Below are 13,172 nucleotides of genomic sequence, written 5' to 3' on the forward strand. Positions count from 1 at the left end.
GCCTCTGTTGATTGCTGCTCCTCTGGCCATGCCGTCTATGTTCATTTGAAGGCTTTAAGACCTTGGTGCAGCTTCTCCAAATCCATTTGGCGATCGTCGTGGCTAAAATACTGAAACACTACATACCAACTGTAAATAATGACTCTCCTGAGCCACTCTTGCCCTAACGCTCCTCTGTCCTGCTAAACATCTGCTTCCCTCAGCAATCAAAGCTAACAGCTCCTGCAGCTGCAGGCATCCAGAGGTCTACGGTCTGGTTGCGCCCAGATTTGTGCTTTAAATCCTCAGTGTCTGCGCTTGACTTCTGTAAACACTCACATTGCTTTGCTGTCTGAGCTCCACGGGTTCTAGAGCACCATGGCTTTGTCCTAAGTCACTGCTCTTTTCCTTCTAGATTTTCTGAGTGAAGCCACCTATGTGTGTGAATTCCTGGACTCCTCCCAGATGCTGCTGGGTCCTCAACTTCTCCTTCCCCAGAGGTCTAGGCTCCAGACCCACCGTGACGTTTCTACTTAGATCCATCACAAGCACTTCTGACTTCACACCTGCTAAAGGGGCCTAAGGCATCTATCTCCCTTTCAGGGACATGCCAACTTCAGTGCCTTCAGACTGTCTCATAATCCAGTTGGTCAAATTTCCTTTCATCCTCACTCAACTTTACCCATTTCCTTTGCATGTCCTGTCAATTCTAGCTCCACAAGATACCTCATATTCACTCTGCTGAGTCATTGGACCACCTCCAAAGTACATTTCCTGTTTTACATCCAGTCTGCTTTCCACTCAGTGGTCAGAGAAATCTAAAAATATATATCCCATTATAGCACTCCATGTCCACAGCTCTTCAATGACTTCCCGTAGTCACTGGACAAACCAAATACCGAAGTAATAGCTGAAGAAGTCCCAATGTGCTATTTTCTTCTGCCTGAATCCCATCACATTGGCCTTTTCTTGATTCCTTCAATTTACCAAGCCTGTCCCGACTCAGACACTCCGGACCTCACTCTCTCATTCTGATTAAAGTTTTTGCATCCCTCAGGTTTTGGTGCAGATGCAACTGCTCAGAGAGCTCTTTCCAAATGCCCAAGTAAATGATGCTCCCTCCCTCCCACTCACCCTTGTTACCCACAATTCTATACTTGCTTCAATTTGTAAATCTAATTTTTGTTTGCTTGGTTGTTTTACTTGTGATCTTTTTTCCTCCTTAGACAATAGGCTACAAGATTGGAACCATATCTCTTTTATTCACCATTGCACACCAAAGGCCTGGTGTGCCCCAAAGAGACCTTCACTGAATTCCCAGCCAAACGAGCTCCTCTGAATCTCACCAGCCATTGAACAATCTGTCTAATAGTGATGATGCTTTTCTACAAAAAGGTCTTCAAGGCAGCTGGCGCCTGGTGTACTAGGTTAAGCCTCTGCCCGCATCCCATATGGGTGCCAGTTTTGGGAAAGGCAGAGCCACAGAGAGAAGGAGAGATATAGAGAAAGATCCTCCATGTGCTGGTACATTTCCCAAGTGGCACAACAGCTGGAGCTGAGCTAATCCAAAGCCAGGAGCCCCATCCAGGCTTCCCACATGGGTGCAGGGTCCCAAGGCTTTTGGGCCATCCTCTGTTGCTCTCCCAATTCTCAAGCAAGGGCCTGGATGGGAAGCAGAGTAGCCAGGATAGGAACCAGTGCCCACATGGGACCCCAGCAGTTGCAAGGTGAGGATTTAGTTAGTAGGCCACTGTGCCCCACGGGCCCCAATCAATGGACAGATTTTACAGACAGAAAATCAGCAGATACATCAGGACTGTACCACAGAGCAAATGGCTCTGACAGGCATTCAGAAAACTTTTCATTCAACAGCTATAGAAGGCACATTCTCTTCATCAGCACATGGAACATTTTCCAGGATAGAACATATATTAGGACATAAATCAAATCTCAGTAAAACGCTTTAAATGATGGGGCAGATGTTGTAGCACAGTAGGTTAAATCACTGTCTACAAGGCTGACATCTCATGTCCCAGCTACTTCACTTTTTAATAGACTCTCTGGCTACTGCACGTAGGATAGCAATGAAAGGTTACCTGACTCCTTCTGCCCCTGCACACACGTGGGAAAACCAGATGGAGTTTTACTCTCTTGGGTTTGGTCTGGTGCAGATCTGTCCATTACAGCCAAATGGAGAATGAGCCTGCTGATGGAAGAGCGCTCTCTCTCTCTCTTCCTCTCTTTTGCTCTGCCTTTCAAATAAATAAATAAAACTGTTGAAAAATTTGAAATAATATCATGTATCTTCTCATAATAAAAAAAAACAAAATAAGGAATCAACAAGAACAACAAAAATTCAAATTTGTTTTAAAGATTCATTTATCTATTATTTGAAAGGCAGGGGTTACAAAGAGAAGGAAAGAGAGAGAGAGAGACAGAGAGAGACAGAGAGAGACTGATATTCCAATCATTGGTTCACTTTGCCAATAGCTGCAATGGCTGGAGCCGAGCCAATCTGAATCTAGGAGCTTCTTCCAGGTCTCCCACATGTACTCAGGGGTCAAAGACTTGGGCCATCCTCTGCTGCTTTTCTCAGGCAATTAGTAGGGAGCCAGATTAGAAGTGCAGCAAGTAGGACATAAACCATCACCCATAAGAGATGCTGGTATTGTAGGAAGCAGCTAGTTACCTATTTTGCCACAATGCTGTCCCTCATTTTGTTGTTTTTAAGTTGCTTTTACTAAAGCATAACTTGTATGCAACAAAAAACCCCTTTTGATGTATAGGTTAAATCCTCTGACGAATGCCTACAGTCACCACCATGATGAATATGTGGCCAGAATCTATTACTGCAAAAGTCACTATTCAATTTTAGTGAATAATGTCATTGTCATGTCACTGTTGTAGAACTCAATGCACTTCACATTATTTTGTATGGTATCAGATAGAAACAATATTCCCTACATTTCTGTCAGTGAAGATACAGCCATTGGAGTGTAAATACTTCTCCTTGTGCATATTTCATATATGAACAAAGGAAATAGCGGGAAAAGCACTTGAATAGCTACTTCACCATCAGGATAGTCATTGGGGAAGGCCAAGCTAGAACCAGGGTGAGATTCCTCTACACATTTATTTGAAAGGAACAAATTGAACAAAAAATAGTGGAAATATCCAATAGTGGCATGGATATAGAAAGATGGGATCTCTATTGCTGGTGGCAGTGTAAGTGGAGGGAGGGACGTGCTCTGGAAAACACTTGGGCAATTTCTTGCACAGTTAATGTATACTCCCATTCATCCCAGCACAATCCCCCTCCTGAAGATTTTCCCTGGAGAAATAAAAACTCATGTTGGGACAAAATCTGCACACTGGCACTTACAACAGCTCAACCACTTGGAGCCAACCGCCATGTCCTTGAACGGCTGAATGGATAAACAGACTGATATATCCGCCAATGGAATCAGCAAGAAAAGGGACTTACTGTGGATAGCTGCGATAAGTTGGGTGAATCTCAAATTAACTGAGGTTTCCATACTGTAGGCTTTCTTTTTTTTTTTTTTTTTTTTTTTACAACGTTCTCCAAGAGGACAAACTACTGGGATGAGGACCAGATGTGTAATTTTGCCTGGGGAGATGGGTGGGAAAGGATGGAAGTGTTTGGGAGTGAAGTTAACGCTTCTGTTTCCTGATTGCGGTGGAGGTTACACAGACTAATAACCATTCATTTACATGTAATATGTTTTGATATACAGCATAATACGCATGTAGTTTTGCTCTATAATAAAATACACCTTTATTTTATATATCTATTCAAATGCATAGAACTAAACACACATATATCTATTTTATTTGGTGATAACTTTTTTAAAAAAGAATTGTGTCCTCTACCAAGCAGGCTAGTTCAACTGCTGCCCATATACTGCCTTTCCTTCTCCCTGCATTAGGATGATGGAGCCCACTGCAGAAAAAGTGCCCTGGAGTTTGGAAATGCTCTGGGAACGAGCGGATCCTGCCACCTCCCTATCTAGATGTCGGTTACGCGACTAGCTCATTGGCACCTAGACCAGGAGGGGAAGCACACCTACTGGTGGAAGTGGCTCAATGGAAGGAGAGAGGTGACGATAGTGCCAGCCATGGAACATAGGCAAGCGTCGGGGGGCTTTCTGGGACCCAAATGAAGCTAACTCAGGGCTTGGGGCCAACAGCCTGCTCCTGTGCTCCCCTGGCAAGGTAGAGTTGCCTAGGTTGAAAAGCAAACAATCCATGTGGGTGCTCTGAGCCACAGTTTGACCTCTGATGGTTTTTCTGTGCAGGATAGCTGGGTTGAGGCCAAATGTAGCCCATGAAAAATCCTGCCTGCCCCCCAATCTCCTTTTTAGCAGAGATCATGAAAAACAGAATGACCAAAGTCTCGTTCATGGCCACATTTCTCTCCACCCAAACAGCACCTGGTTATGGCTAAGTCTGCACTCCGTGTGAGGGCCAGCAGAGGAGCCATCCTGCCTAGTATCTCAGTTCATTTCCTACCTGTGTGGGAATAGCCAGATGGCTGCTTCTGCCCCAAGGGAAACACTGGGAGCTCCTAAGAGGGGAGAGAAAGCAGGGCACACCTGTCTACCATTCCTGCTTTGCAGGAGGGTGGCCACAATGGCTCCTACGGAAAAACAAACAAACAAAACAAACAAAAAAAGAACCTAGCCTGAGCAAGAGGGTACATGATTTCAAATTTCAGGAAAGCCCAAAGTGGAAGCCAGGGTTGGATAGAACCAAGATGCTCTAGCAGATAAGGTTAGAGACCTCCTCCCCCTTCGCCAGTGCCTAGAGGGAGAGATTGTGAAACCAAAGTTTATGGTCTCTTAACAAATGGCCCATCTGCGCTCTCTTGACATTAAGAAGGGCTCAGGAGTGAATCAGGGCCATAACAAAAGCAAGGAGGAAGGAAAGCAGCAGAGTCTCATCAGAAGTTCACGGCCTTTTAGATTGCTATCTTCTTTCCCAGCCTCTGGATCCCTCAGCTCTTTCTGGCAGCCTCCTCTGCAGGCACCTGGCCAACTCTGTTTCCTATCACCATGGGAACATCTGGCTCTGTGCTGTGCCCAGGGCTGCATCCCTAACCATGGGATAGGGCAAGAACGTGAGGACTAGCAGGTTTGCATGGGAGGGCGGGGAAAGTGTCCCCTAATCTGAGTCACCTTCAGGTGCTTCTCTCTAAATCCAGTTCCCATTGTCCTTGACAGTGCAAAGCACAACCTTTAGGTTCTGTTACTCTATTTGCACAGCTCCAAGTCTCTGAAAAGCCAAGTTTTACCGAGATGGGATTTGTCTCTTACATGAATAGCATCAGCAGAAGAAATGGAGGACATCGTGAAAGTTGGGAATTTAAACAGTAGGTGATTTTGGATGACTCCAGGAAAATTAAGATACTTTAGAACTGAGCTGAGTTTCCCAGAGGCATTTTGAGAAACATTCATATAGAGATTCTGCTGTCAATAGCTGCTATTTATAAAGACACCTACATCCCCACATCCCATTTTGGAGTGTCTGGCTTTGAGTTCTGTCTCTGCTCCCAATTCCAGCTTCTTGCTAATACACACCACCAGCAGCAGCAGGTGAGGACTCAGGCACTCGCGTCCCCACCACCCAGGGAGGAGATCTGGGTGGGATTCCAGCTCGTGACTCTCACCTGGCACAGTCTGTGTGTGCATTTTTTAACTAGTGGTGGAAGTTGTCTGTCTCTCTGTCTTGAAAACAAACAGAAAATACAAAGAAAAATAAGAAAGTTGATACATTGAAACAGCCAGTGGTGCCCCTCCTGGGAGGCATGAAGTTTGAGACAGGTCAGTGGCTCTGACGGAGCCCATCTTGGTTATCTAGCTGCCTTTCTTGGCAAAACAACAAAAAGCTCCTTGTTGAAACCCTTGGCTTCTAACCTACCCTGACAGTCCCTTTCTTTGGCCGCTTTCAATCAGGCAGAAAACATAGTGGGGCACATTCTTTAGCCAAGGTTTCCTCCTGGCCTTGGCACGCTCCACAGGCATCAACCAGGTGCTTGCCTCTGCCAATGGCATTGGTCATGCCTCGTTTAGCCTCACCCCTGCCCCTTTTCCTGTAACCATACAGAAATTCCCAAAAGAAATAAGTGAAACCACAGTTGGCAAACTCCTTAAAAACCGACAGCCATGCATACGTGCACACACCAAGCTCACACCCCACAGGTGGAAAACAAACAGAAGAGTGAAAGTCAACTAGTGAATCAAGTGCCGGACAGAAAATATGGGGGAAATTAAAAAAGAAAAAAAAGGGGGGGGGGCCTTGCTAATAATTTAATCACTGGCGACCATCAAAAGCATAGTACAATTAACAAAGTGACTCAACCCACAAACAGGTTAGTTTGGAAATCAGAATAAAGATGGTAGAAAAGCAATAGTACAGGCAGTTTTAAGGAAAAGTTTACTTACTAAAAATATTGAAGATGAAAAAAACATCATCATGGACTTTCTAAAATGGATGGAGAGAAAACAGGCATTTGATTTTCTTCAAATTGAGAACATTTGTTTTTTAGGTTGTCTAGGCACGGAGCAGAGCTGTTTCTTTGGAAGAGTCACAGAGTCCATGCAGAAAAGTAGGTCACGCAGCCCTGCCCAACAGAAATATCACTGTCATTGCTTAAGAGCTCCTGGAATGTCAGCCTGAACCGCAAGAGACATGTATGTCCAGCAAAGTGCCTACATGCCAAGCGCAGAGGCTGACACTGAATTCCACTGTATTGATGTGTCATAATGCCAGCCACCTCCTGGTTGGCTGGTCACTAGTGTGGCATGGAAGACCTCTGGACTGGGAGCCTCACCATCCTCGCCTGGGTGCACAGAGCTTCCCACGGCTGGCCCCTCCCTGTCCATCAGCCTCTCTGCTCTTTTAGCACTTCCCAAGCCCTTGTCAGGCTCTGAAGTCATCTTCACGTCCTGTTCACTTACGTATCCCCCCACTGTCCGCTAGGGAGCATGCAGGTCCTTCTGAAAATTCATGGACAACCAAATCAAAATACGATGCTGGTGCTCACAGGGCAGGATACTGGGGGGAAGGAGGTGCTGGTGAGAAGGAAAAGGGGCTGAACACAGGGTGGGAGTGAGGAATCACCCTGCTGTTTTAGTCATCCCTGATTCTCTAAATTATGTGCTATGTATAATGTCAAAGGAAATAGGAAGGTAGTCACTATTAACTGCACTTTCTCCAAAATGTTATTTCTAACAATTTTTCTTTAAAGGAAATGCCAAGTCCGATTTTCCATTAGATTCCTTTCCCTCCCTACTTTTTGCCTGCCTTCCTTCTCTCTTCTCTTCCCTGCCTCTCCTCCTCTTTCCCTTTCAGGATTGGAAGTATGTAGCTAATCATGTGTTCCTTTCAGCTTGGCCAGCCGGAAAGCACAGAACCAACTCTGACTTTGAACCTGTGCTAAGTCTGTAGATTCTTACGGCTGATGCCTTTGGGCTTTCTTCCTCCCTCCTTTCTACCTTTCCTTCTCTCTTCCTATTTCTTCTTCTTTTTTTCAATCATTATTATTTTTATTGCAAAGGTATATCCACAAAGAGAAGGAGGGGCAGACTGAAAAATCTTCCATCCACTGGTTCACTCCCCAAGTGGCCACAACAGCCAGAGCTGAGCCGATCTGAAGCCAGGAGCCAGAGGCTTCTTCTGCATCACCCACGTGGGTGCAGGTTGCTTTCTTAAAAGTTGTAAATCATTCATCAGAAAGGAGAAATACAAAGATGGACTCTTCTAGAATGCTGTCTGGTGAGTAATGCTCTTGCTAAACATAGGACGCGTCATGGAGGTCAGTCTTGGGAAGTGTGGTGTGTGTGTCCCAGAGGGGGTAGCTGACCATTTCCAGGGGGCCTACGGAGACCAGAGGAAGTCATTGTTTGATCTGCAGAAGGGGATTTTGCTCAACCAGAAATCAGTCGGAGAAGCAAGCAGTTTCCCGATCCCCTGCAGTAGGGATTTGCTCCCGCTGCAGGAAGGACACTGAACCCCTCAGGTTCCCAGACCTAAGAGAGGTCGTCCCACTGTGCTGGTGACCTCACAGTGATGTCACTCGGTCACATCCACAAGCTGCAGAGGCAAGTCGAGGTGAAACTACTCCAGTCTCTCACTTCCCTCTCATTCTTTTTTTCTGGATTCCTAGTTAGCATGGGACACTGGACTGACCTGGGAGAGTGCCAGAGAGAAGCCAGCTTTGCTCAGGGAGTGGTTGGTGGCCACGTACATGGCTGGGGAGATGGCAGAACCAGAGCTGAGATTTCACAGTTTCAATGCCAGTGCCAATTTAAAGAAAAACGTTCTCCCAGAGCCTTAATGCATTTTCCAGAACTCAGACATTGGTTTCATTTCAAGGAATAACAATCTAAGACAGAGTTAAGACAGTTCTCTCCGATCTGTTAGGGCGTTGGACTAACGAAGGGCCTCCTGTTAAGTCCTGGTCTGTCTTCTTGGTCTCCTTCTATCCTCTGAAGCCTCGGCCCTCCCAGTAAAGGGCAACTCCGTTGATGGATTGCAGGGACTAATGTGAGAGAGGAAGGAAAGCCAAAACAGAGAGGGAACATTTCTGGGAAATTTAAAGCTTTCAGTGAAAACTGTGTTTTCACAGAGCGTTTGAGGGAAAATTGTTTTTAGAAAATATATATTCCCTACTCATTTTCTAATGTCATTCACACCCCCCAAATCACTGCTGTTTGAAGACATAAAATATACAAGTTATGAAGACACAGTATCGATTATTTTCATATGTGGATGTGTCTTAAAGCAATTATAGACAAAGTTTTCCTGCCTCTTTTGAGTTGTGCCTGGCAACCTTGTGTTTCAGTCTTTTGCCCCCAGTTCAAATCAGACGTGCACAGTACCTTGGGTTCCCACAGAGGGGCAGCAGAACAAGGGGTCCTCAAGCTGGCATGGGCAAGCTCTGGCTTCAGACGCTGGCAGGGTAGCCGCCGGGACAACGGAGCCTCAAGACAGCCCTTCCCTGCTTCTACAGGTGGGACACTAGACCTCATGTTCCCCAGGAACCTTACCCCATTCCCCTCCTCCAGCAGGGAGGTGAGGAGTGCCATCTGGACCATGAGGCCCCAGGAAATGTCCAATTATCCTCCAAGGAAGTTTTGCCCACAGAAAAGACAATGCGAGAAAGCTGAGCCGCGTTGGGAGGTTGACTAGAGTGCTGGTCCAAGGTCTTTTTTTGTTTGTTAAGGATCTACTTATCAATGTGAAAGGCAGAATTGGACAGAGAAAGAGGTCTTCCATTCATTGCTTCATTTTCCAAATATTCAAGGTTGAGTCAGCCGTAATATTCAAAGCTGGGTCAGGCCAAAGGCAGGAGACTGGAACTCCATCCAGGTCTCCCAGGTGGGAGGCAGGGACTCAAGCTCTTGGATCATCATTTTCTGCCTCCCAGGATGCCCATCAGCAGGAGCTGAATTGGAAGCAAAGCAGCTTGACTCAAACCAGGCATTCTGATAGAGGTAGTAGGCGTCTCCAGGGTTGTCTGAGCTGTGCTACCTGATGCCTGCCTCCGGGGTAATGTTTCCAACAGCTTTTTGATACTCTGACTATTAAATTCCAAAATCATGTGAGTGTTGGTTGGTTCCCATAAAGTGATCTTTCAAATCTGTTGGGCATCTTAAATTTCCCAGGGCTGGACACATGGATCAACTCTCTTTAAGATTTCATTTCTTTCCCTGAATCCCACCACTGAGCAGGGGCCACCTGGTTAACTATAGCCACAGGGACATGTGGATGAGAGAGGGAGCTAATTTCCCAGCTGCATCCCATCCTCCCAGCAGGTGGAGATGGAACATCTGACAGGGAAGTCCAAGACTATTTCCTCAAGTTGGCCCTGGAGTCCCACTATACACTCACACCCCTAACTTCACAACCTCCCTGTGTCTAATTTGCGTCCCATTGGTCTTGCTTCTCCTATTCCCCTGACCACACAAACCAAGAGGCCCCTTCACTGGCCCCACACAAATCCATAAACACAAAGCAAGTGACATCATCAGGGTTTTCCAGACGGGACCCTGGGACTCAGGAGCACAGAGTTTGCTCAAGGTTAAGACTTGGACTTGGGACTTCTAGCGATTCAGCCAGGATTCCTGTGATGTTCTAGAAGGACACTTGCAGAAAGCATAAATAAGGTGGACAAGACAGAGACCCACATACTTAAGACAAATCCTATAGCACGGCTCAGTAGTGGCACAGATTTGTATCCCAAAGCAGGGTGGCGAGAGGGGGTTTTAAGTCACCAGATCATCATTTATCTACACACAACCACTGTGCAACACCCCCCTGCCCTCCCTGCCCCTCCAGACCAGGCTCTGACACTTGGGTTAAGTCACTGTAGGAAATGAGAGTTATAAGCATCAAGATGGAATGTAAACTGTATCCTACAGAAGTGTGTTTGCCTCTCTTATCCCAAGAGTTCCCCTCTGGAGAGAATTCAGCCTTATCCTCGCTCCCCAATTCTTAACCATGGCTATGCAGTCCTTCCCAGACTCCCCCACCAGGAGAAGAGGCCAGGGCAGCAGAGGGGCAGCCGGAGAAGTCAGAGGAGGGACTGAGGCACAGCACCTGCCTGGAGCAATATCACCTCCCAGCTTGAGGAAGGCTCCTTCCTGACAACTGTGAACGCCATCCAGTTCTCCTGTGGCTTCTCCAAGGGTCCCCTCCGTACTGACCTTCAGTAAGAAGCCCTCTTCTGTCCCAGCTAACCCAGCACACCGGTTCATTGTCCCCACACACGCAGAGGGCAGCAGGATTTCCACGGTCCTGAGGAATGCAGACAAAGCCTAATCTTCAATTCTGGCTGCCAGATTGAGAGCAGGTGGAGAGGGTGGGCTTTGGGCGCCGGCAGGTTGAGAGTGGACTGCGCTTGACACAGGTGTGGAGCCAGCTGTGGGCAAGAGACCTGGGCACCACACATGCTGCTTCAGCCCTTCTCTGTGCAGTCAGGGATGTAGCCCCTGGAAAGCCTGGCATTCCCAGACAACAGTGAGGACACAGCTGAGGCCCAAGGCTGGGCTGACGTTCTGGGAGCTTCCATGACACCCAAGTGACATCCCTGTCATCCCCAATGTCCATTCTGCAAACAGGCTTTGCTCTTGTCCTTGTGGCTTGGAAGAAAGGGAAGAATTGTTTTCCCCTCCTGATCACCCCTCAGTCTCTGGAAGTTGGAAATATGAACCAATGACTGGCTCTGAAGATTAATGGGGTGGGAAGAAATATCTAGCATAATGGGTACGCACCACCCAGGCCCCACAAGTGCCCATGGGAAGCCTGGGGCCCTCTCTCTGGTTCTCCCCTATGAAGCACACACTTCCTTCCCCAGCTGTGCTTCTGTCTTTGGCAAAAATCCTGAGAGACAGCACTGCATGTCTCCTTCCCTAAGAAATATTGCTGAGGGACAAGGAAGGTGCAGAGTGCAGAGCTTGCCTGCAAGATGACAGCGTCCACCATGGTGTAGCCCATCTAAGACAGGGGACACCCAGACACATATTCCCCCCCAACCTATGTCTCCACTCCAACTTCCTGGCAGGCAGTGCAAGTGTTGGGGGCAGTCAAACACAACACAGGTTCTTACCTTGAGAGGCAGTGCGGCAGGTGGAGCTGGGCAGCACTGGCTGGTCAGCACTGTGGGGCAGTACCTATAGAGCTGGGCTCTCGTCGCCAGTCCTGGGGGTCCCAGGCCCATGTCACAGGGCTCTGGGAGTAGCCGACAGGTCGCAGTAGTTCTCATCAGAGTAACTTTCTTGTCTGTCCCGACAGTATGGGACACGGTGGCTAGTGGAGCAGAGCATCTCGGAATGTCTCTGGACCCACAGTCCACGCCCCACGGCTCAGGGAGAGAAAGGCCCGGGTAGTGTCTCCCGCTCTTGGAGCAATCGCTGTTTCCATGGCTCATGACGGGAGCTGGCCTAGGAGGTCTGTATGGCAGAGGCTGGAACCTGCTGAGTTTCCTGAAGGCGGGGGTCTGGCAGGGCCTGCCCCATGTGGATGCATGCACACCAGCCCTCCTCCCATCCAGCCCCTGGAACTTGGCTTCTGTCTCCTTCTCCTCCCTGGCCACACAGCTGCTGAGAGCGGCTGGTTCCTCTGGGCTGGGGCTTTCCTTGTGCAGCAGGCTCCACGGAGCGACAGCCAAGCCCTGCGTGCGCCTGAGCTCCCAGCCTGCCAAGAAGCCTATCCTGGGACTGGGAGAAATGCGTCCCTCCTCCAGACCTCCTGGGGCTGCAGCGGCTGGAGCCTGGGCGGGGAGAGCTGGAGCAGGGGGGCCCTGCAGCTGGATGGAGAGGAAGGAAGTTTTCATGTGCTGCAGCGGCCCAGGCTGTTCTGCCATTTCCTCCACGGGGGGCAGGGCTGGTCCTTACCAGGGTCCAGTTCCAAACCTCAGAGCCCCAGGCGGGCGGGTGGTGGTGGTAGCGGCGGCAGCAGCTGTGGGCAGAGGTGACTGGGCCCCATGGTACCAGCGCAGCCTGAGGAAGCAGAAGACAGACCTTCAGCAGCTGGAGGGAATCTGGAGACAATCCTGGCTGGGGAATTGGACTCTACCCTCATTTCCCAGAACCACACAAACAGGTTGGTGGGGGCTCCTGGGCCGTGAGCCTGGCCCTGGCACCTGGTATATCGCATGGGGGCTCCCTGCCTCTTATCTGAAATGGAAAGGCCCCTGGGCTGCCTGTTTAATGCTGCTCTCCGTCTTAGTGGTGCTGAGTGTCTTCACCATCCAGCGTGGACGTGAGCAATGCTGTTGACACTCAGATGCCTCTTGATTCTAGAATCCAAACCAAGACGTTCCGGAAAACGCATCCACTGACATGCCACAAAGTCTCTTCAAAGGAGCAACTTCGATGTGTTAGTGAACTTCTCAAAACCTTGCAGCTGTTCAGGGGCTCTGCCAGAGTTGTCTCCCAGCCCCATGTGCTCCCTCCCAAGATGCCAGTGCTGCCCATGGCCTGGCACTAACAGGTCTCATCTGTCAGGGAAGCGGGCGGCGTAGGCGTAGGTGAGGACGCAGCCAGGGCATCTCAGCAGCCTGCAGCACTGTGGGAAACAACCTTCTCTATTCCTGACAAATGACCCAGACTGTGGTGCTTTGTCACAGCACCCCTCCCCGCCCCCGATGGGCAAAGCACTGGGCGTCGCTA

At 48.6% G+C, this 13,172-nt stretch overlaps 1 protein-coding gene across 1 annotated transcript in view; it reads right to left on the bottom strand.

Annotated features, from left to right (window-relative positions):
• PSD3 (pleckstrin and Sec7 domain containing 3) overlaps positions 1–12,422 on the bottom strand; it is a 342,030-nt gene extending 329,608 nt beyond the window's left edge. The window contains exon 1 of the mRNA XM_058657452.1: positions 11,609–12,422. Within this exon, the coding sequence (XP_058513435.1) occupies positions 11,609–12,364 (756 nt within the window). The 5' untranslated portion in view covers positions 12,365–12,422. The remainder of the gene's footprint in view (positions 1–11,608) is intronic.
• Positions 12,423–13,172: the final 750 nt, after the last annotated feature.

Source organism: Ochotona princeps, chromosome 32 (assembly GCF_030435755.1).
Source record: "Ochotona princeps isolate mOchPri1 chromosome 32, mOchPri1.hap1, whole genome shotgun sequence".
Classification (NCBI taxonomy): domain Eukaryota; kingdom Metazoa; phylum Chordata; class Mammalia; order Lagomorpha; family Ochotonidae; genus Ochotona; species Ochotona princeps.